Source organism: Ammospiza caudacuta, chromosome 3 (assembly GCF_027887145.1).
Source record: "Ammospiza caudacuta isolate bAmmCau1 chromosome 3, bAmmCau1.pri, whole genome shotgun sequence".
NCBI classification, from domain to species: Eukaryota; Metazoa; Chordata; class Aves; order Passeriformes; family Passerellidae; genus Ammospiza; species Ammospiza caudacuta.
The window spans coordinates 119,034,243-119,052,345 of NC_080595.1; the positions used below are offsets into that span (position 1 = coordinate 119,034,243).

Sequence of the window (18,103 nt, forward strand, 5' to 3'; positions counted from 1 at the left end):
CGGGGCGGGCGGAGCGGGGCCAAGCGGGGCGGGCGGAGAGCGACGGCCCCGGGCGGGGCGGAGCGGGGCGGCCCTGGGGCGGGCGGTGCTGCCGGCCGCGCCATCGCGGGGAGTGCTGGCCCGAGATGGCGGCGGTGGGAGGCGGGTAGCGGGGGCGCACTCGGCCCGGCCATGCACTTCTCCATTCCCGAGACCGAGACCCGCGCCGGGGACGGCGGCGCCCCCGCCTACGTGGTGAGCGGGGCCGAGGGAGCGGAGCTGTCCCGCAGCACGGAGCCGCCCCGCAGAACGGAGCCGAGTGGGTGGCGCGGCTCCTCGGCCCGGGCGCGGTGCGGCCCCGCTGGGGCCGTGCGGATCCGCAGCCCCGGCGCGGTGGCGGGTCGGGATCGGGACCGGGACCGGGGCCGGGCGAGGCGGGCAGGTCCCGGCCCGCCGCCATCCCCGGCCGGCGCCCTGTGCCAGGGCCGAGCAGGGATCGGGCCCCGCCGCCCCCGCGGCTCCGGATCGGGCGCGGGAGGTCCCGGAGCAGCCCCGGGTGTCGGGACCTTGCCCTGCCCGGTGCCGCGGCCGGGGGCGGGCAGCCCGCGGGGGCCCCGTCCGGTCCCATCCCAGCCCCGGCTCATCCTGGCCCGCCCGTCCGTCCGTTTGTCCCGGCTTCCTGTTTTGGTCCCTGCGCCGTGAGCGCCTCCGGAGCGGGGCCGGGACTCCGAGTGCCCGGAGCCCTTCCCGGGGCCGGCAGAGCCCGCAGGCTGGCGGAGGGTCCGGATCGCTGCTCCCTCTCGGGGGGAGGCTGGGCAGCCCTGCGCTCCAACACCCGCGCTGGCCCCCGGTGCCGAGATCGCTCTCTGGGGATGCCCCGGGACCCCGCGGTGGGGCACGGTCACGGTGGGGCACGGTCCCGGTGGGGCAGCCCGGTGCCGGTGTGAGCGGCGATGCAGAGCCCTGGCCATCCGCGGGAGCTGCAGTCGCTCACGGGCCGCAGGAGCGGGCAGCCCTCGGGGCATTTCGTCCTTGTGACCCCCCTGCCCTTTGCCCTCCGCCGCTGCCGAGGCTCCTCGGGCCTGGGGCAGAGCCCGGCGCTGGGCAGGGGCCGCGGCTGATGCGGAGCCCTGATGTGGGCGGGTGTGGGGGCTGCCCGTCCCTCCCGGTGTCCCGCAGCAGCCCCGAGGCACCGGGCTGGCTTGGGGGGGGAGGTGCCCGTGTGAGCCCCGGCCTGGCTGGGCAGTGCCCAGGAGCAGGAGGGCACCGGGCCATGCCTGGAGGCTGGGCTGGGCTGCCGTGGCTGGCTGCGGGCTCATGGCCATCCTCATGCCCTCCCAAACGGTGCTGTGGGGGTGGCAGGACACTGCTGTCCTTGAAGGGATTCTGTGTGTAGGGTGAGGTGCTGGGAGCTGGACCATGGGGTTGCGAGGTGTTCCCTGTGTGCTCTGTGCTCAGTCAGGTGTTCCCTGTGTGCTCTGCACTCACAGCTGTGCTCTGCCAGGTGTTCCAGGTGTTCCCTGTGTGCTCTGTGCTCAGCCAGGTGTTCCCTGTGTGCTCTGTGCTCAGCCAGGTGTTCCCTGTGTGCTCTGCACTCCTAGCTGTGCTCTGCCAGGTGTTCCTCTGTGCTCTGTACTCACAGCTGGGCTCTGCCAGATGTTCCCTGTGCTCTGCACTCCCAGCTGTGCCCAGCCTGTGGCATCGGCAGGGGCTGAGCCAGAGCTCATCCAGGGACCTGTTCCTTGTGAAGCCCTGGCAGTGGGGAGGGCTGTCCGTGGGGCTGCAGCGTGGCTCTGTGCTCCCCAGGGCTGGGCACACAGGGTCAGACCTTCTGCTGTCCAGTGGCACATCTCCTGGGTGTGCTCATATTCCTGAACCATTCTGCCCTTGGGCAGGGTGCTCAGGGATGTTGCCTTCTCCTGGGGGCTCCCTGGGCATCTCCTGGGGGGCTCCTGCAGCTGACAGTGCTGGCTCTGAGCGGCCTGTCTCCCTGCAGGCCTACAACATCCACGTGAACGGGGTGCTGCACTGCCGGGTGCGCTACAGCCAGCTCCTGGGCCTGCACGAGCAGGTACGGGGACACGGGGGCAGAGCTCCTGCTCCTCACCTTCCAGCGGGGCTCTGGGAGCTCTCTGCTCCCCTTGCCCGGTCCCTGGGGGTCAGCGAGGGTGGGGGTCCTGCAGCAGCGCTCTGTTCTTGTCCCAGCTGAGGAAGGAGTATGGCGCCAACGTGGTCCCAGCCTTCCCCCCAAAGAAGATCTTCACGCTCACCCCAGCAGAGGTAGAGCAGCGCCGGGAGCAGCTGGAGAAGTACATGCAGGCCGGTAAGCTGGGCAGGGCACGGCCCATGCCTTCCTCCCTGCCCTGCTCCGTTCCCTGTGGTCCCTCTTGCACCTGCCAGGGCAGCCCTGGCGTTTGATGGCCTTGTCCCCCGGGTGCCAGCTCCTGTGCCAGCCCTGGCGTTTGATGGCCTTGTCCCCCGGGTGCCAGCTCCTGTGCCAGCCCCTGCCCTGCCCTGGCACAGTGGGGGTGCGGGGGTTCCCTGGCTGGCCCAGGGCAGCACAAGTGCCAGGAAGGGCTCTGTGTCCCTGTCCCTTCCCACGGGACTCCTGACCGCTCGTGCCCCTCCTGCAGTGCGGCAGGACCCGACGCTGGGCGGCAGCGAGACCTTCAACAGCTTCCTGCGCAAGGCCCAGCAGGTGAGGGCACACCTGTGCCAGCTCTGTGCCCCTGGGCTGTGTGAGGGGCTGGGTGCCAGCGCTGTTCTCTGTGCAGGAGGGGATGGGTGCCAGCGCTGTTCTCTGTGCAGGAGACGCAGCAGATCCCCACGGAGGAGGTGCTGCTGGAGGTGCTGCTCTCCAACGGGCAGAAGGTCAAGGTCACCATCCTGACGTCGGACCAGACAGAGGATGTCCTCGAGGTGCCACAGCTGTCCTGCTGGCTGGGACCAGCCCCTCCTGCTGCCTCCTGGGCTTTCCCTCACGGCTGGGGCTCTCTCAGCCTGGTAGCCCCCCTGCCCTCCCCTGCAACCTGCCCACCCTGGAGCAGGGCTGCCCTGGTGGGGCTGAGAGCTGGGAGCTGGAATGGGTGTGCTGCAGGGTGTGTCTGGGTCCAGGCTGGTGTTTGGGGTTCCCTCGCTGTTTCCTGGTTGCCAGGAGCCCAGGCCTGGCTCAGGGCAGCAGAGGTGCTGCCTTCCTGCTGTTGGGAGGCCTCAGAATGCACATGGGCTGGGTCTGGCCACCATGCTGGTACTATATTGGGACTATCCTGCTCTTCCTCCCAGGCTGTGGCCTCCAAGCTGGACCTGCCAGATGACCTGGTTGGCTACTTCAGCCTCTTCCTAGTGAGGGAGACCAAGGATGGAGCTTTCTCCTGTGAGTAGAGCCCGCTGCGGTGGCACACGTGCTGTGCCCCTGCCTGGAGTGAGGGCTGTGTGCCCCTGCCCTGGCTGGGGGCACAGCTGTGCTCCTGGGGGCACCCTGGTGTGGGGCCATGGGGATCCTGCTGCCCAGAGGGGCTGCTGAGCTGCTGTTTCCCTGCAGTTGTGAGGAAGCTGCAGGAGTTTGAGCTGCCCTATGTGTCAGTGACCAGCCTGCACAACCCCGAGTTCCAGATCATCCTGCGCAAGAGGTGAGCGGGGCAGCACTGGGGTGGTGCCCAGGGCTCCTGGTTCCACACAGGGACCCTCCCCTCCTGCCATTGCTGCCCACTGATGCTTTGGCCCCCAGGAATGCACCTGAGCATCCCTGACCATGACACTGGAGCAGGGGCTGCCCTGCTGTGCTCAGCTCATTCCTGCCTTCCCATGGCAGCTGGTTTAGATGGGGAGCAGGGCATGATGACTGATGGTTACCAGCCCACAGGAGGGTGATTTTCTCCTCACTGCTGGAGCAGGCTAACCCCTGTGGTTCCCTTCCAGCTACTGGGACTCAGCCTATGACGACGATGTGATGGAGCACCGTGTGGGGCTGAACCTGCTGTATGCACAGGTGAGGGTTGGTGTGGCACAGCCAGGTGAGGACAGACACTGTGCAGGGGCTGGGGGGCTCCGGTCCCAGGCACTCACCAGCCTCTGCTGCCTGCAGACGGTGTCAGACATCGAACACGGGTGGATCCTTGTCAACAAGGAGCAGCACCGGCAGCTGAAGTCCCTGCAGGAGAAGGTCTCCAAGAAGGAGGTAGGACAGGGAACAGTGCCACCACGACCGGGGCAGCTCTGGCTCTGCACCAGCCCTCTCCTGTGTGGTACCGGGTGGTGTCCTGTTGCTGAGCACCCCTGCCCTGCCTGCAGTTCATCCGCCTGGCGCAGACCCTCAAGTACTACGGCTATCTCAAGTTCGACCCCTGTGTCACGGATTTCCCTGAGAAGGGCTGCCACGTCGTGGTCAGCGCAGGCAACAACGAGCTCAACTTCCAGGTGCGGCTGCCCAACGAGCAGATCAAGGAGGGCAGCTTCAAGGTCACTCGCATGCGGTGCTGGCGGGTCACATCCTCGGTAAGTGACGCCTAGGGAGCAGGGAGGGGCTGGGGGGACACCTCTTCCTAGGAAAGGTGCTGGCTCTGACTCCAGCCTCTGGCCCAGCAGGCCTGGAGAGGGTCTGAGTCATGCCTTGGGGCTGAGGGGATCATTGGTGTGAGGACACTGGAGGGGACCTGACAGTGGCAGAGGACTGGTGGGCACTGGGCAGGTGTCCCACACTTGGCTCGGTGCTGCCCTCGAGCTGCACTGGTGTCTGGGGAGCTGCTCCTTCCCCTCTGGAGGCTCCCAGCCTTGGTGTGTGTCCCTGCAGGTGCCCATGAACAATGGCCCTTCGGGGAGCAGCCCAGGCAAGTCCGAGGTGAAGCTGGAGCTGGCTTTTGAGTACCTGATGAGCAAGGACCGGCTGCAGTGGGTCACCATCACCAGCCCACAGGTAGAGCTGCCTGCATGGCGGGCTGGGGGTGGCTGTCAGGGGAAGGGCTGGGCCCTGCACAGGGTGTGGGAAGGCTGTGGGGTGCACAGAGCCCTGTGACACTTCTCCCTTGCAGGCCATCATGCTGAGCATCTGCTTGCAGTCCATGGTGGATGAGCTGATGGTGAAAAAATCTGGAGGCAGCATCCGCAAGGTGAGGGCTGGGGCTGGATGATGGCTCTGGAGAGGGATCCCAGCCTGGCCCTGTGACTTCCTAGGGCCTGGGCTGGGTCCTGAGCGCTCCCCTCGGGATGGGGCCAGCATCCCAGGGCTGGTTATAAGCCCAGGGCTGACGCTGGGCGCTGTGGCTGAGCTGAGCTGCTCTGCAGATGTTCCGGCGGCGGGTGAACGGGGCCCTGCGGCGCTCGGACAGCCAGCAAGCCGTGAAGTCACCCCCGCTGCTGGTGAGTGCGACCCTGCAGCCCTGGGTGAGGGACACGGGCAATCACAGGCTCTGACGGGTTGTGAATCAGAACTCATTGCCTCCAGAGGAGGCACTGCCCCGGGGCAGGGCTGGGGCACGTCCAGAGGACAGCAGGGCGGTGGTGCCCTGCTTCCAGAGCCCTGCGAAGGGAAAGAGGTCCTGCAGCGAGCCAGACTCCCTGGGGACGGAGGGGGCAGGTGGAAGGAGGGGTGGGTGTTGTGTCCCATGACCCTGTGCCGCCCAACTGTGCTGCCCTCACAGGACTCGCCTGACGCCTCCTGGGAGCCCATGGCCAAACTCTCGGTGAGTTGTGTGTGGGTGCACCAGACACCTCAGGCTAAGCAGGTAGGGGAGCTAGGGCTGTCCTCCCTAACATCTGCCTTCTCCACAGAGCAAGCTCACTTCTGTCAGCCTGCGTGGGATCAGCCACTCCAGCTCTGCTAACGACGTGGGCGCTAACGACTTCCACGGCAATTACGCCTTTGAGGGCATTGGCGATGAGGATCTGTAGTGCCCCCTGCCCAGGACAGCCCCGGCCTGAGCGAGGGCCTTCGCTGAGGAATGTACGACCTGCAGCCAGGTTGCAATCGACGTGCCTCTCACCTGCTCCATCCACCTTTCCCTGCTCCCCGGGGCTGGGAGCTCCCCCCAGCCCGCCACTGCCTTGGGGCGGGGGCAGCTGAACTCCTCCCGCTGCTGGCTCCAGCTGGGAGAGGGCTCGTTTGACCTGAACAGTTGGCCCGGGCAGAGCCCTGGAGCTGCAGTGCAGGGCCCGGCCCGGCCTGGGGGCAGAGCTGCTCCTGTCCCAGCTGGGAAGGCCTGGCCCAGCCTGGGGGCAGAGCCAGGCAGGCTCCATAATGCCAAATTAGCATTTAGGTTCGTGCTCCGAGGCAGAGTGCAGTAAGCTGTCTCGGGGGCTCCGCGCAGAGTCCCCTCTAACCCGCTCATAGACGCCAGCATAATCTAGGCTTGTAACCACGTATCTCCTGCTGCTCCGCCCGACAGAGCATTAATGGACAGTAACTGATGTTTACACACTGCAACAATGATTAAAACGGATCCTGATTGGTACCAGGCTGTCTGTTGGGGGGTGGCTGCTGTCCCTCCCCTCTCCGTGCCAGCCCCGTGCAGTCCTCAGTAGCAGAACAAGGCCCCCAGGGTGAAGAGCAGATAACAAAACCGACTGTTTAATGCTTTTATACACAATATAAATTACACCGACCATCACGGCGACCGCCATGGAACCAGTCCTGTTCCCCCCTCCCCCCTTGTCCCCAAACGCCGGCAGAGGAAGGCTCCGGCAGGCAGAATCAGGCAGCTGGGGTGGCTGGAGACGTGGCCGTGCTGCCACACGGGCAGGGCTCAGAGCCGCCGGTCGTCACTTCACCCTGCCCAGGCAGGACGGGGCTGCCGAGGCCCAGTGTGCCTCTGGGCCTGCTGTAAGGCAGCCCTGAGCCCCCTGGAGGTGCCCGCCTGTCCTCCCTCCCCCAGGGAGGGCAGGCACCCCGGGCCCCTGCCGGGCTAAGTGCTGTCTCAGGGCAGGGCCGTGCCCACGGCTGGGGGGGCCAGGAGGGCTTTGGCATTGCGTGGGTTCACCCAGCTCTCGGCCGTGTGGCCGTGGATCTTCTGGTGGCGCTTGTAGTTGTCCCAGTGCCCGGTGGTGTAGGAGCAGTCCCGGCACTGGAAGGGCTTCTCGCCCGTGTGCCGCAGCATGTGCCGCTTCAGGTTCATGCTCTGGTTGCAGCTGTAGCTGCAGAGGCTGCACTGGAAGGGCTTGTCGCCTGAGTGGATGCGCCCGTGACGCTTGAGGTTGGCCAGGTTGCCGCAGGCGTAGTCGCAGAGCTGGCACTTGTAGGGCTTCTCGCCTGTGTGCACGCGCTGGTGCCGCTTCAGGTTGTCCAGGTGGGCGGAGGCGTAGGGGCAGAGCGGGCAGGCGAAGGGCTTCTCCCCGCTGTGCGTCTTCATGTGCCGCGCCAGGTGGTTGGGGTAGTGCGTGACGAAGGGGCACAGGCTGCAGGCGAAGCCCTTGTCCCCGGCGCCCTTGCGGGGGCTGGCACCCGGCTCGGTGCCCAGCACCGCCAGGCTGCAGCGCCCGCACACCTGCTCGGCCAGGCCCTCGTCCTGCGCGAAGCCGTCGTCCAGCACCAGCCCGCACATGCGGCACGTGAAGGGGAAGAGCAGCTCGGGCAGCGCGGCCGCCTCCTCGCCCCGCAGCCGGGCACAGCCGGGCAGGAAGGGGCCGCTGCCGCTGCCCACGTGCAGGCTCAGCTCTGGCAGCAGCGGCTCTGCAGGACAAAGAGATGGGGCTGTGAGCTGGGTGGCACAGTGCCAGCGAGGACTGGCTCTATGAGCCACAGCGCCAGTGAGGACTGGCTGTGTGACGAGCCCCAGTGCCAGCGAGGACAGGCTCAGTGACGAGCCTCAGTGCTCCGGTGAGCCTGGCAGTAACATGACTTTGGGTCAGCAGCAGGATCCGTGCCCTGCACCAGCCCCAGAGCCCCCACGGTAGCTCTCCCACATCCCCACACCCTCCCACCTTTACCTGGGTCCTTGTCCCGCCGGTGCGGCCCCTCGCCCTCGGGCAGGCGGTGGCTGAGCATGTGCCGCTTCAGGTTGCGGCTCTGGTTGCAGCGGTAGTCGCAGGCGGCGCACTGGAAGGGCTTGTCCTGGCTGTGGACGCGCTCGTGGCGTTTGAGGTTGCCCAGGCTGCTGCAGGCGAAGCTGCAGCCCGTGCAGCGGTACGGCTTCTCGCCGGTGTGCGTGCGCAGGTGCCGCGTCAGGTTCACCAGCTGGGCGGAGGCGTAGGCGCACTGCGGGCAGGCGAAGGGCTTCTCCCCGTTGTGTGTCTTCATGTGGCGCTTGAGGTGGCTGGAGTAGTGCGAGGCGAAGGGGCAGAGCTGGCAGGAGTAGACGATGCGCTGGCTGCGGCTGCCCTCGGCGCCGGCGCACTGCAGGCAGCTCTGGCCCAGGCTGGCAGCCAGCTGCAGCCCGCACTGGCGGCAGGGCAGCGCCGCGGGGCCCGGCTCGCCGCCCTCCTCGGGGTCGCTCTCCACGCTCAGCTGCTGGTACCCGGACGAGCAGTCGTCGTCGCTCAGGGCGTACGCTGGGATGGCGATCTTCCCCACCAGGGTGTCTGCTGAGAACACGGTGGGCACAGGGCGGCGTCAGCCCGGCTGGCCGGGGCACTGCCCCTGTGCCTGCGCCCCCCACCCCGTGCACTGCAGGGAGCAGCCCCATAGCCACAGCCTGCCCCAACGCCCTGCTGAGGCCTGCTCTGGGTGTCTCAGGAAACCCTGACACTTGTGCATGGCTGGGCAGGACCCCGGCACCAGCAAGGGTGGGAGGACGGCTGGGTGCATCATCCACACTGCCACTGCTGGGCCTGGGGGGTAGAGGGAAGTGGGCACAGCCCGGCCCAGGCTGGAGAAAGGGCTGCCCTTAAAGCTGCTCTGTGCCCCTCTCACTGTGGCACTGCCCCAGCCCCGGGGTGGCAGCTGGTCACACTGGCATGGCTGGCACAGGGAGCTCCAACACCAGCCCTTTCCACCCTGCAGGAAACATTCCCCTGCCCCCACAGAGCTCTGCCCAGTGGCAGCAGGGAACCCTGTGCCAGGCTCTCAAAGGGAACTTCCCAGCTGGGCACAGACTCATCCTGCTGCAGCCCCTGGGCTCCACAGGTGCCCCAGGCTGGTGCTCGGGGCTGCAGGGGCACCTCAGCAGGAGCAGCTGAGAGCCGGGCCCCGTTCTGTGCCAGGGCAGCTCACCAGGAGCAGCCGAGAGCCGTGCCCTGCTGGCCCCGTTGTTGTGTGCCTGCCCTGCACTCCTGGGCTCTGCCAGGCTCAGCAGCTGCCCACCCTCCTGGCAGCCCCCTGGACTGTCCCCCTGCTGCTGCCACCTGGGCTGTGTCCAGCTGATGAGCCTGACCCGTGCTGTGGGACGGGGCAGCCCCTCCAGCCTCTTCCACGAGCGCTGCTGGAAACACAGGCACCAGAAAAGGGCGTCCTGCCAAGGCCTGGCTCTTACGGGGGAGCTCCTGACCCTGCCCCAGCCCTCTGCCAAGGGCCCCCCTTTCTCCTCAGCTCAGCCCCAGCCACACCAAGGGAACCCCTGTGCCCTCGGGCCAGCAGTGCCCAGCACCCCCAGAGCACCGTCCCCTGAAGGGCCAGCAGTGCCCACGTGGCACAGCGTGTCTGTCCTGCCTGGGCCAGTGGGCTGAGCTCCTGGTCCTGCTCCCAGGTGGGGCTGAATGGGAGGACAGGAATTCCTGGTGGAATTTGGGAAGGACAGGATTTGCTGGTGGAATTTGGGAAAGAATTTGGGAAGGACAGGAATTCCTGGTGGAATTTGGGAATGAGAGAAATTCCTGGTGGAATTTGGGAAGGACAGGTATTTCTGGTGGAATTTAGGAAGGACAAGAATTGCTGATGGAATTTGGGAAGGACAGGAATTTCCAGTGGAATTTAGGGAAGACAGGTATTGTAGAATTTGGGAAGGACAGGAATTGTAGAATTTGGGAAGGGCAGGTATTCCCGGTAGAATTTGGGAAGGATAGAGAGGAATTCCCAGTGGAATGTGCCCCCAGACCCCGGGCAGGCTCCCAGCAGCCGTTCCGGGGCAGGGAAGCAGAGCCCTCGAGCAGCCCCATCCATCCATCCCTCGGTGCCAGAGCAGGACACGGCACAGCCCAGGCGAGCACACGGAGCAGGGGGCGGCCCCGGGGGCAGCGGGGGACGGGCACGGGGCCGCACAGTCCGTGCCCTCCTCTCTGGCCGTTCTGTTCCCGCGTTGCTCGGGGCGGGGAGCGCCTCCCGCCGGTCCCGTGAGCAGCTCCCGGAGCTGAGCAGCGCTCGCTGCTGACCCGGGCTCGGCAGCCGCGGCGGGACAGGCGCTGCCCGTGGCACCGGGGCTGAGCGCGCTCGGTTCGGCCCGCAGCGCCGAGGGGAGCGGTGGAACGGGACCCCGGTGGAACGGGACCCGGGGCTGAGCGCTGCACTGGCTCTGGGATGAGCCCGGCCGCGGGGCGCGGCCCCGAACCCACCGCGGGGACGCGTCGTGCCCGGGCCCCCGGCGGGAAGGGGCGTTCGGGGATCGGTGCCGGGGGTCGATGCCGGGCGGGCGGAACCCACTCCGGGGCCCCGTCGGGGGCCGGGCCTCCCCCGCGAGAGGAAGCTCGGCCGGAGCCCGCGCCGGGCGGGCCCGTGGCAGGGCGGGCCCGGCCGGATGCGCCGAGCACGGGCCCGGTACGGCCCGGCCGTGCCGCGTCGCCGCCGGCGGGGCTGCCGGAGAGGGGCGGCGTCCCCGCGGGGCCGCACGCACCTGGCGGTCCCTTCTCGGAGGCCGGGCCACGGCCCAGCAGCAGGTCCCCGGGCAGCACCACCGCCGCTCTTGCCGTCTCCTCGGTGCCATCCTCGGCGTCCGCTGCAGCGCTCCGAGCGCCGCGGGTCCCCGCCGGGCCGCCGCCGCCGCCCCCCGGGCCCGCCGCGCACTCACCCTTCACCGGCTGCGGGTGGCTCTGCTTCCGCCGGGGCATCGTGGCGGGCCCCGGCGCCGGCCCGGCCCCGCCGCCCGCCCGCCCGCGGCCCGCCAGCCGCCCCCGCCAGCCCGGGGCGGCCGCCGCCGCCCCGCCTCGACCGGACACTTCCGCTTCCGCTTCCCCCGGGCGCGCGGGGGCTGGCCCGGAAGCGCCCGCGCGACCCGGAAGCGGAGCGGGCGCGTGCGCAGAGGCGGTGCCGCCCCCGGCCCCGCCCTCCCGCGGCCGCGGCATGAGGGGAGCGGGCCCGGGCCCGGCGGGGGCGCGCGGCCGGAACGGGACGGGACCGAGCACGGCGCTCGGGACAGGCGGGCAGCGCCCGGGGCTCGGGCGGGGCGGGACAGCAGCGGCTCCGCCCCTTCCGGCCGGCGGGAGGCGGTGGCACCGGCGGCACCGGGGCCGCTGCCGGTCGCTACCGGTCTCTGTGCCCCGTCAGGGCCGGCTGCGGCTCCTCCTCCGGTGCCCTCCGGGTCCGGCCTCGCCGAGCAGCGGCGCGGAGGGCAGGCCCCGGTGAGTCCCCGCCGGTGTCTCCGCGCGGTCACACCGGGCACACCCGGGGCTGGGCCCGAGCGCCGCTGCCCGACCGGTCCCGCCGGGCTCTGGCCGGTGCCGCCGCTGCCCGGCCGGGCCCGCAGGTGGCCGGTGCAGCCCGGCCGTGTCCCCGGGCCGTGCCGGCCCCACCCGCTCCCTCGCGGGGCTCTCCCGGTGGCTCCGCTCCGTGTCCGGGCTGCGTGAGCCGCGCTCGGCCCGTCACGATCGCCGCTGTCCCTCCGCAGGTGCCGCGGGCGCTGCGGGTGCCGGGCTGGGCCGGCCCGGGGGAGCCGTGGCCGTGCCGTGCTGCCGGCGATGATTCCCCGCTGACAGGTACGGCCCGGGCCGCGTGCCCGTCCCCGGTCACCGCGGAAATTCCCTGCTGCCCGGTTGCCCCTGCCCTCTGCCTGGGAATCGCCGTGTCCCCCGGGATTGCCCTGTTCCCTGTGGGATGCCGAGCCCGCAGCGCCCGGCCCAGCAGAGCAGCTGTGCTGGGGCTCCTCAGCCTGACCCGAGTGTCGCTGGTCCTGGCCCTGGCACGGGAGAGCTCTGTGGGCTGTGGCGGTGCAGGAGGGCAGGGGCAGCTCTGGGGGGACAGAGTGTGCTGTGGCCGTGGATTGGTGAGCTCTAAGTGAGGGGAAATGAACAGATTGACCCCACTGCAGGAATCGCCTGGCTCCTGGGCACTGAATGAACGGGGTCTGGGGTCCCTTGGCAGTGAACTGCAGTGAAAGGAGCTTTAGCCTTGTGTCACCCTGGGCAGGGGCTGGGTGACACGGCTGCTGGGCCGGGAGTGTCACCGTGCCTGTGCCTGGGCTAGCTGTCTCGGTGTTGCCACTCTCTTCCCCACGCTGGGGATTTGGGTGCTCTGCGGTTCCCGGAGATGTCATGCGGAGATGAAGGAGGCAGGCTGGGGCAGGACACGCTCGGGGGCTGTCCCAGGCACAGGCTGGCTCTCAGGGGCTCTCCCAGGGCACAGACGCTGTTCCAGGGCACAGGCCGGCTCTCATTTCTCTCTCTCTGCTCTCCGCAGGCCGAGCGGCACCGCCCGCCCCTGCCCCCGGGGATGGCTCCGTTACCGCCCGCGGTGAGGCCCGGTAGGAGCCGGGCCATGGGGGCCGCAGCCGGGCCAGCTGCTCCCCGCCGCCCTCGGTAGCTCACGGCAGCGCCCCGGGGCGCCATGGAGCAGCCCGCGCGTGTGCCCGGGCCCCGCCGCCTCCTGGGCTGCTTCGGGAGGAAGCCTCGGCCCGCCGGGGGGGAGACACCGCCGGGACCGGAGCCCGCGGAGCCCCGCGCGGTGCCGGCCCCGGGCGAGGCGCTGCAGGAGTGTCCGCTGTGCCTGCTGCCGCAGCCCCCCGAGGCGTTCCCCGCGCTGGGCTGCTGCTCGCACCGCTCGTGCCGCGGCTGCCTGCAGCAGTACCTGCGCCTGGCCGTCACCGAGAGCCGCGTGCCCGTGGCCTGCCCGCACTGCCCCGCCGCCATCCCGCCGCACGACGTGCACGGCCTGCTCCCCGAGCCCGCCCTCCGCGACAAGTACGAGGAGTTCCTGCTGCGGCGGCTGCTGGTGGCGGACCCCGGCACCCGCTGGTGCCCTGCTCCTGACTGCAGGTACCGCGGCACGGGCGGCAATGCGGGGCGGGCCCCCTCCGGCAGCAGCAGCAGCAGCAGCAGCAGCAGGGTGTGCCCGTGTCCCGTGAGCCCTTCCCAGGCTGGGCTCCCATCCCTGTGTCCTGCCTTGGGCTGGCTGTGCCCAGGGCACTGTCCGGTCCTGGTCTGCCTGTACAGCCTGTGCAGCTCTGTCTGTGCAGCTCTGTGAGCCCCAGGGCTGCTGGACAGGGGGGGATCCCAGCTGAGGGTGGGTCCCAGCTCTCCTGGGCCAGGGCTGTGGCTCCAGCTCAGTGCAGGACCAGGGCTGGCCTGGCTGTGTGGGGAGGGTGCCCTGCTGTGCCCAGCCCCTGCTGCTGCCCCAGCCCCTGCTGCCCTCTCCCCACAGCTACGCCGTCCTCGCCCATGGCTGTGCCGAGTGTCCCCGCCTCACCTGCGGCCGCGAGGGCTGTGGCACCGAGTTCTGCTACCACTGCCGGCAGCCCTGGCACCCCGAGGGCCCCTGTGCTCCGCCGGCCCCCGGCCTGGCCACGCCCTCAGCACAGCCCGAGGAGCCCGCCCACGGTAAGGCAAACCTGGGCAGGGGTGGGAGCTGTGGGGCTGGGGCTTGGCACAGCCCTGTGCCCCTGTGCCTGCTGCCTGGGGGGCTGCTGCAGCCAGCAGCCAGCCAGAGCTTCCTCTGCTGCATCTCACAGCCCCTGTGCCACTTGGGCTGGGGTGTGTAGAGGGACCTCAGCTCCCCCCATGGTTCCTGTGGGGTGGGGAAGGCTGGCATGGATGCACACTGGGACAGGGACAGGCTGGGACAGGCTGGCATGGGTGCACACTGGACAGCTGGGATGGGTGCACACTGGGACAGGGACAGGCTGGGACAGGCTGGGATGGGTGCACACTGGGACAGGGACAGACTGGGATGGATGCACACTGGGATAGGGACAAGCTGGGACAGGCTGGGATGGGTGCACACTGGACAGGCTGGCATGCGTGCACACTGGGACAGGGACAGGCTGGGACAGGCTGGGATGGGTGCACACTGGGACAGGGACAGGCTGGCATGGGTGCACACTGGACAGGCTGGCATGGGTGCACGCTGCTCTGTCCTGCTCCCCCATCCCATCTTGTCTCCCCCCAGCTGAGGCCGAGGACATCAAGGTCTGTCCTCGCTGCAGCGCCTTCATCATGAAGATCAACGATGGCAGCTGCAACCGCATGAACTGCACGGTGTGTGGCTGCCTCTTCTGCTGGCTCTGCCTGCAGGAGATCTCTGACGTGCACTTCCTGAGGTCAGTGTGGGGCCTTGGGGGCTGGGGGCTCTGACAGGAGCTGGGGGGTCTGTGGGACTGCACTGGGCTGGAGCTGGGGGCTCTCACAGGATCGGGAGCTGGCATGGGGGCAGGCAGGCCCTGCCCCAGGTTTGGGGTTAGCCAGGGGGAGCAGGGTGCTCTGTGCTGCTGGCTCTGGCAGGGCTGGGGCTGCTGCTGGCACCCCATGGGAGGCAGCTGGAGCTCAGGGTTGGGGAGCCTGGCTGCCTGCTCTCAGGTGGGCTCGTGGGTGTCCCTGACATGGGGCCAGGCTCTGCTGGTCTCTGCTGCCACCTTGGCTCTGTGCCCACAGCCCCTCTGGCTGCACCTTCTGGGGGAAGAGGCCGTGGTCCCGGACCCGCAGGATCCTGTGGCAGCTGGGCATGGTGCTGGGAGCGCCCATGGTCATCTCCCTTGCTGCAGGCGTTGCTGTCCCTGTCATCACCATTGGGATCCCCATCTACATGGGTAGGAAGGTACTGGCAGCTGTGGTCCTGCTCCCTGCTGAGCCTGGTACCCTTTGGCCCTTGGCCTGGACAGACCTGCAGTGCTCCTGCTGCCCACAGCACATCCCTGTGCCACCCTGGGTACCCTCAGCACATCCCTGTGCCACCCATGGCTATCCTCAGCACATCCCTGTGCCACCCTGCCTCTCCTCAGCACATCCCTGTGCCAGCCTGGGTACCCTCAGCACATTCCTGTGCCACACCTGACTGCCCTCAGCACATCCCTGTGCCAGCCTGGGTACCCTCAGCACATCCCTGTGCCACCCAGGTTACCCTCAGCACATCCCTGTGCCACCCATGGCTATCCTCAGCACATCCCTGTGCCACCCTGACTGCCCAATCCTGCCTTGCCAGGACCTGCTGCTGCCCCCAGCAGCCCCTGCCAGTGCAGGTGTGCCCAGCCTGGGGAGTGGGGTCAGGGTGGGGGAAAGGAGGAAGGGTCCTAGGGGGGCTCTCCAGGGACACCTGTGCTGTGGGGGCACTGTCCCTGTGGTGGCAGTGTTTGGTGGCAGTGCTGGGGTGGCACTGTCCCTATGGTGGCAGTGCTGTGGTGGCACTGTCCCTGTGGTGGCACTGTCCCTGTGGTGGCACTGTCCCTGTGATGGCAGTGCTGTGGGGCAGTGCTGTGGGGCACTGTCCCTGTGGTGGCAGTGTTTGGTGGCAGTGCTGTGGGGCACTGTCCCTGGGGTGGCATTGCTTGGTGGCACTGGTAGGGCTGTGTGGACAGGGAGGGTGTCTGTGTGCCTGTGGCTGGAGCTCTGCCAGGCTGGAAGGGGCTGAGTCCCCGGGGCTGTGCCGAGGCCCGGGCAGAGCCTTCACCTTTGTGTTTGTCCCCGAGGTGCTGGGCCAGAGCCGGCGGAGCAGCCTGTCCGGGTGCCAGCAGTGCCTCTCTGTCACCAGCAGCGTCCTCCTGTCCCTCTTCGTGTCCCCCATCATCACAGCTCTCACTGTGGGTGAGTGCCGAGGGGTGGGTGGCACCGAGGACGTGTCTGGGGCTGGCGGTGACCCTCGGTGTGCCCGCAGGTGTCGGCGTGCCCCTGGTGCTCACCTACGTGTACGGGACCGTGGTGCTGTCGCTGTGCCGGAGCCGCTGGGGCTGCAGGGGCGGCCGTGCCCCCGGCGAGCTCGGCGTGGTGGAGCTGGACAACCTGGCCAAGCGTGGGTGCCTGGGAGCTGGCAGGGCTGGGCTGTGCCCCGTGTGCAGGGGGCAGTCCGTGGAACGGCGTGTTCTCTCTCTGTGTCTCTGCAGTGAACGAGCTGTGGTCGGCGCTGCCCAGCCCCAGAGCGGCCGAGGACGGAGCTCCGGACGGCGCCGCCTCCCTGTCCCTGCCCAGCAGCGGCCGCAGCCAGCGCCCGGCACGGCCGCAGGGGGACAGCCAGTCTGCCAGCACGGTGGCCCTGGCTGGCAGCATGCTGAGCGAGGGCCAGGACGCCTCTGACAGGTAGGCAGGGTGCCGAGGGGCTGGCACATCCCTTCAAGCAGCTCTGCTCGGCAGGGATGGGCTGTTCCCCTTGGGGCCGCTGCCCTCAGGCCCGTGTCTGTCTGTCTGTCTGCAGGGAAGGTGTCACCATCGAGGTGGAGGTGTCGGTGGAGGCGGTGCCACGTTCTGCCCGGCAGCAGAGCCTCAGCAGTGCCCTGAGTGGGCAGAGCCTCTCTGGGGACTCCCTGGGTGCCACCAGTGACAGGGGCAGCTCCGTGGGTGTCCCTGTGGAGTGATGGGGGCCCGAGGGGGGTCCTGATCCACACACGGGCCCTGTGCCCTCTGCCAGCACACCCAGCCCTGGGAGCTGGTCCTGGGCGGGTGCCAGCTGCACCCAGCACTGCTGCACCCTGCACTAGCCCTGTCCACCCTTCCCAGAGGCACCACTAGGAAATAAAGCTGCTCTGCTTTCTTTTCACTAGGAAATAAAGCTGCTCTGTCTCCTGTGCCAAAACTCCCCCCTGGCAGCCCGCTGGTGTGCACAAGAGGCATCACCTCTGACCTGGGTGAGGAAGAGGCCACCCAGGCCATGCTGGGTTATCTGTGTGGCCTCTGCCCTGCCTGTACCAGCTGATCTGCCCCAGAGCAGGCTGCAGGGTTAGGGGAGGGCAGCAGCCCCCCCAGCTCCCATCTCTGCTCTGGTCCCCTCAGGGATCCATCCTGCAGCCAGGCCAGTGTGCAGGGGGCAGCATGGGCTGAAGGGGACCAGTGCCAGATGGGATGCATGGCCACAGGCCCTGGGATCCTTGTCACTGACTCCACTGCAGCATCCTGGGGAAAAAAAGCTGCTCCTGAATGGTTTGCTGCTCAGAGGTGGGCAGTCACAGAGTGAGTAAAGGATTTGGCTTGGCAGGGAACTTAAAGCTCATTGCTGTCCTTTGCCATGGGCAGGGACATCTTCCACTAGACCAGGTTGGTCCAGGCTTGTCCAACCTGGCCTTGAGCACTTCCAGGGATGGGGCAGCTACAGGTTCTCTGTGCCAGGGCCTCACTAGGGAAGGATTTCTTCCCAATACTCCATCTAACCCTGCTCCCTGGCAGTGGGAAGCCATTTCCCCTTGCCCGTCCCTCCATGTTTCTTGGAGCCCCTTTAGGCCCTGTGACTCAGCTCTCCCTGGTTCCTTCTCTTCTCCAGGCTGAACATCCCCAGCTGTCCCAGCCTGTCCCCACAGCAGGTGAGGTTTGTGAGTTGTCCCACCTGTGCAGCCTCCTCCAGCTGCTCTGGGACTCCCATGTGATGGGGCTGTGCCTTTGGCAGTGCTTGCACTACAGATCTTCCCTTTCCCAGGATGAACTCTTCAGGTCCTGGGCTGTTGTCTTGGCTTCTGCAGTTCAGCCTGTCCTGCCCCAGCCCAGGTGCTGCCTCTCCTGGCACATTTCACCCTTCCCTGGCAGCCCAAGCCTCAGCTCCTGGTGGCTCTGCAGGGAATTGTCCAGCCCTGACATGCTCTGGTGTCTGCAGTGTCCAGCGGGGCCCTGCAGCCCTGTGTGAGCCCCCCGAGAGCCTCACACACCCCGGTGCTGCAGCTGGATGTGCTGCTCGGGCTGTGCCCACCTTCCCCTGGAATGGGGCTGCCTGAGGACACCTCTCAGGAACACTTTTCTCCTTTGCAAAATGGCTTTGTTCTCAGCACAACTTCCACTTGCTGATGCTGGGTTTATCTCGGGGTCACTGGGAAGGGACTGCTCAGTACCTCACACTTCCTCCCTGCTATCAACATCCTGCTCAAGGCTACTCCAGATTCTGAATAAACAGAATGAACAGTCACAGGGACAAGCAGCCCTAAAGTATTAG

At 68.1% G+C, this 18,103-nt stretch overlaps 3 protein-coding genes across 5 annotated transcripts; 2 read left to right on the forward strand and 1 right to left on the reverse strand.

The window, feature by feature from the left end:
• Positions 1-78: 78 nt before the first annotated feature.
• On the forward strand, positions 79-6,571 carry SNX17 (sorting nexin 17). The gene is made up of 15 exons (XM_058801116.1): positions 79-234; positions 1,976-2,050; positions 2,185-2,302; positions 2,613-2,677; positions 2,788-2,898; positions 3,262-3,352; positions 3,521-3,608; positions 3,898-3,967; positions 4,064-4,156; positions 4,270-4,473; positions 4,769-4,891; positions 5,007-5,084; positions 5,260-5,334; positions 5,616-5,657; positions 5,746-6,571. Exons 1-15 carry the CDS (start codon positions 172-174, stop codon positions 5,863-5,865), a joined length of 1,416 nt encoding a protein of 471 aa, XP_058657099.1. The 5' UTR covers positions 79-171; the 3' UTR covers positions 5,866-6,571.
• On the reverse strand, positions 6,540-10,945 carry ZNF513 (zinc finger protein 513). 2 transcript variants are annotated; one of them, XM_058801117.1, is made up of 3 exons: positions 10,845-10,945; positions 7,897-8,490; positions 6,540-7,639 (listed from the first exon to the last, which is right to left on the reverse strand). In XM_058801117.1, exons 1-3 carry the CDS (start codon positions 10,882-10,884, stop codon positions 6,888-6,890), a joined length of 1,386 nt encoding a protein of 461 aa, XP_058657100.1. In that variant the 5' UTR covers positions 10,885-10,945; the 3' UTR covers positions 6,540-6,887. The 2 variants fall into 2 exon arrangements, with proteins under 2 accessions (XP_058657100.1, XP_058657102.1); XM_058801119.1 differs by having other exon boundaries at positions 10,671-10,899.
• A 246-nt stretch (positions 10,946-11,191) lies between these two features.
• LOC131556093 (E3 ubiquitin-protein ligase RNF19B-like) lies at positions 11,192-16,720 on the forward strand. Of its 2 annotated transcripts, XM_058802506.1 has the most exons (10): positions 11,263-11,394; positions 11,661-11,748; positions 12,449-13,023; positions 13,409-13,584; positions 14,153-14,303; positions 14,635-14,797; positions 15,666-15,780; positions 15,851-15,985; positions 16,077-16,269; positions 16,385-16,720. In XM_058802506.1, exons 3-10 carry the CDS (start codon positions 12,596-12,598, stop codon positions 16,542-16,544), a joined length of 1,521 nt encoding a protein of 506 aa, XP_058658489.1. In that variant the 5' UTR covers positions 11,263-11,394; positions 11,661-11,748; positions 12,449-12,595; the 3' UTR covers positions 16,545-16,720. The 2 variants fall into 2 exon arrangements, with proteins under 2 accessions (XP_058658490.1, XP_058658489.1); XM_058802507.1 differs by lacking the exon at positions 15,851-15,985 and having other exon boundaries at positions 11,192-11,748.
• The last annotated feature ends 1,383 nt before the right edge of the window (positions 16,721-18,103 follow it).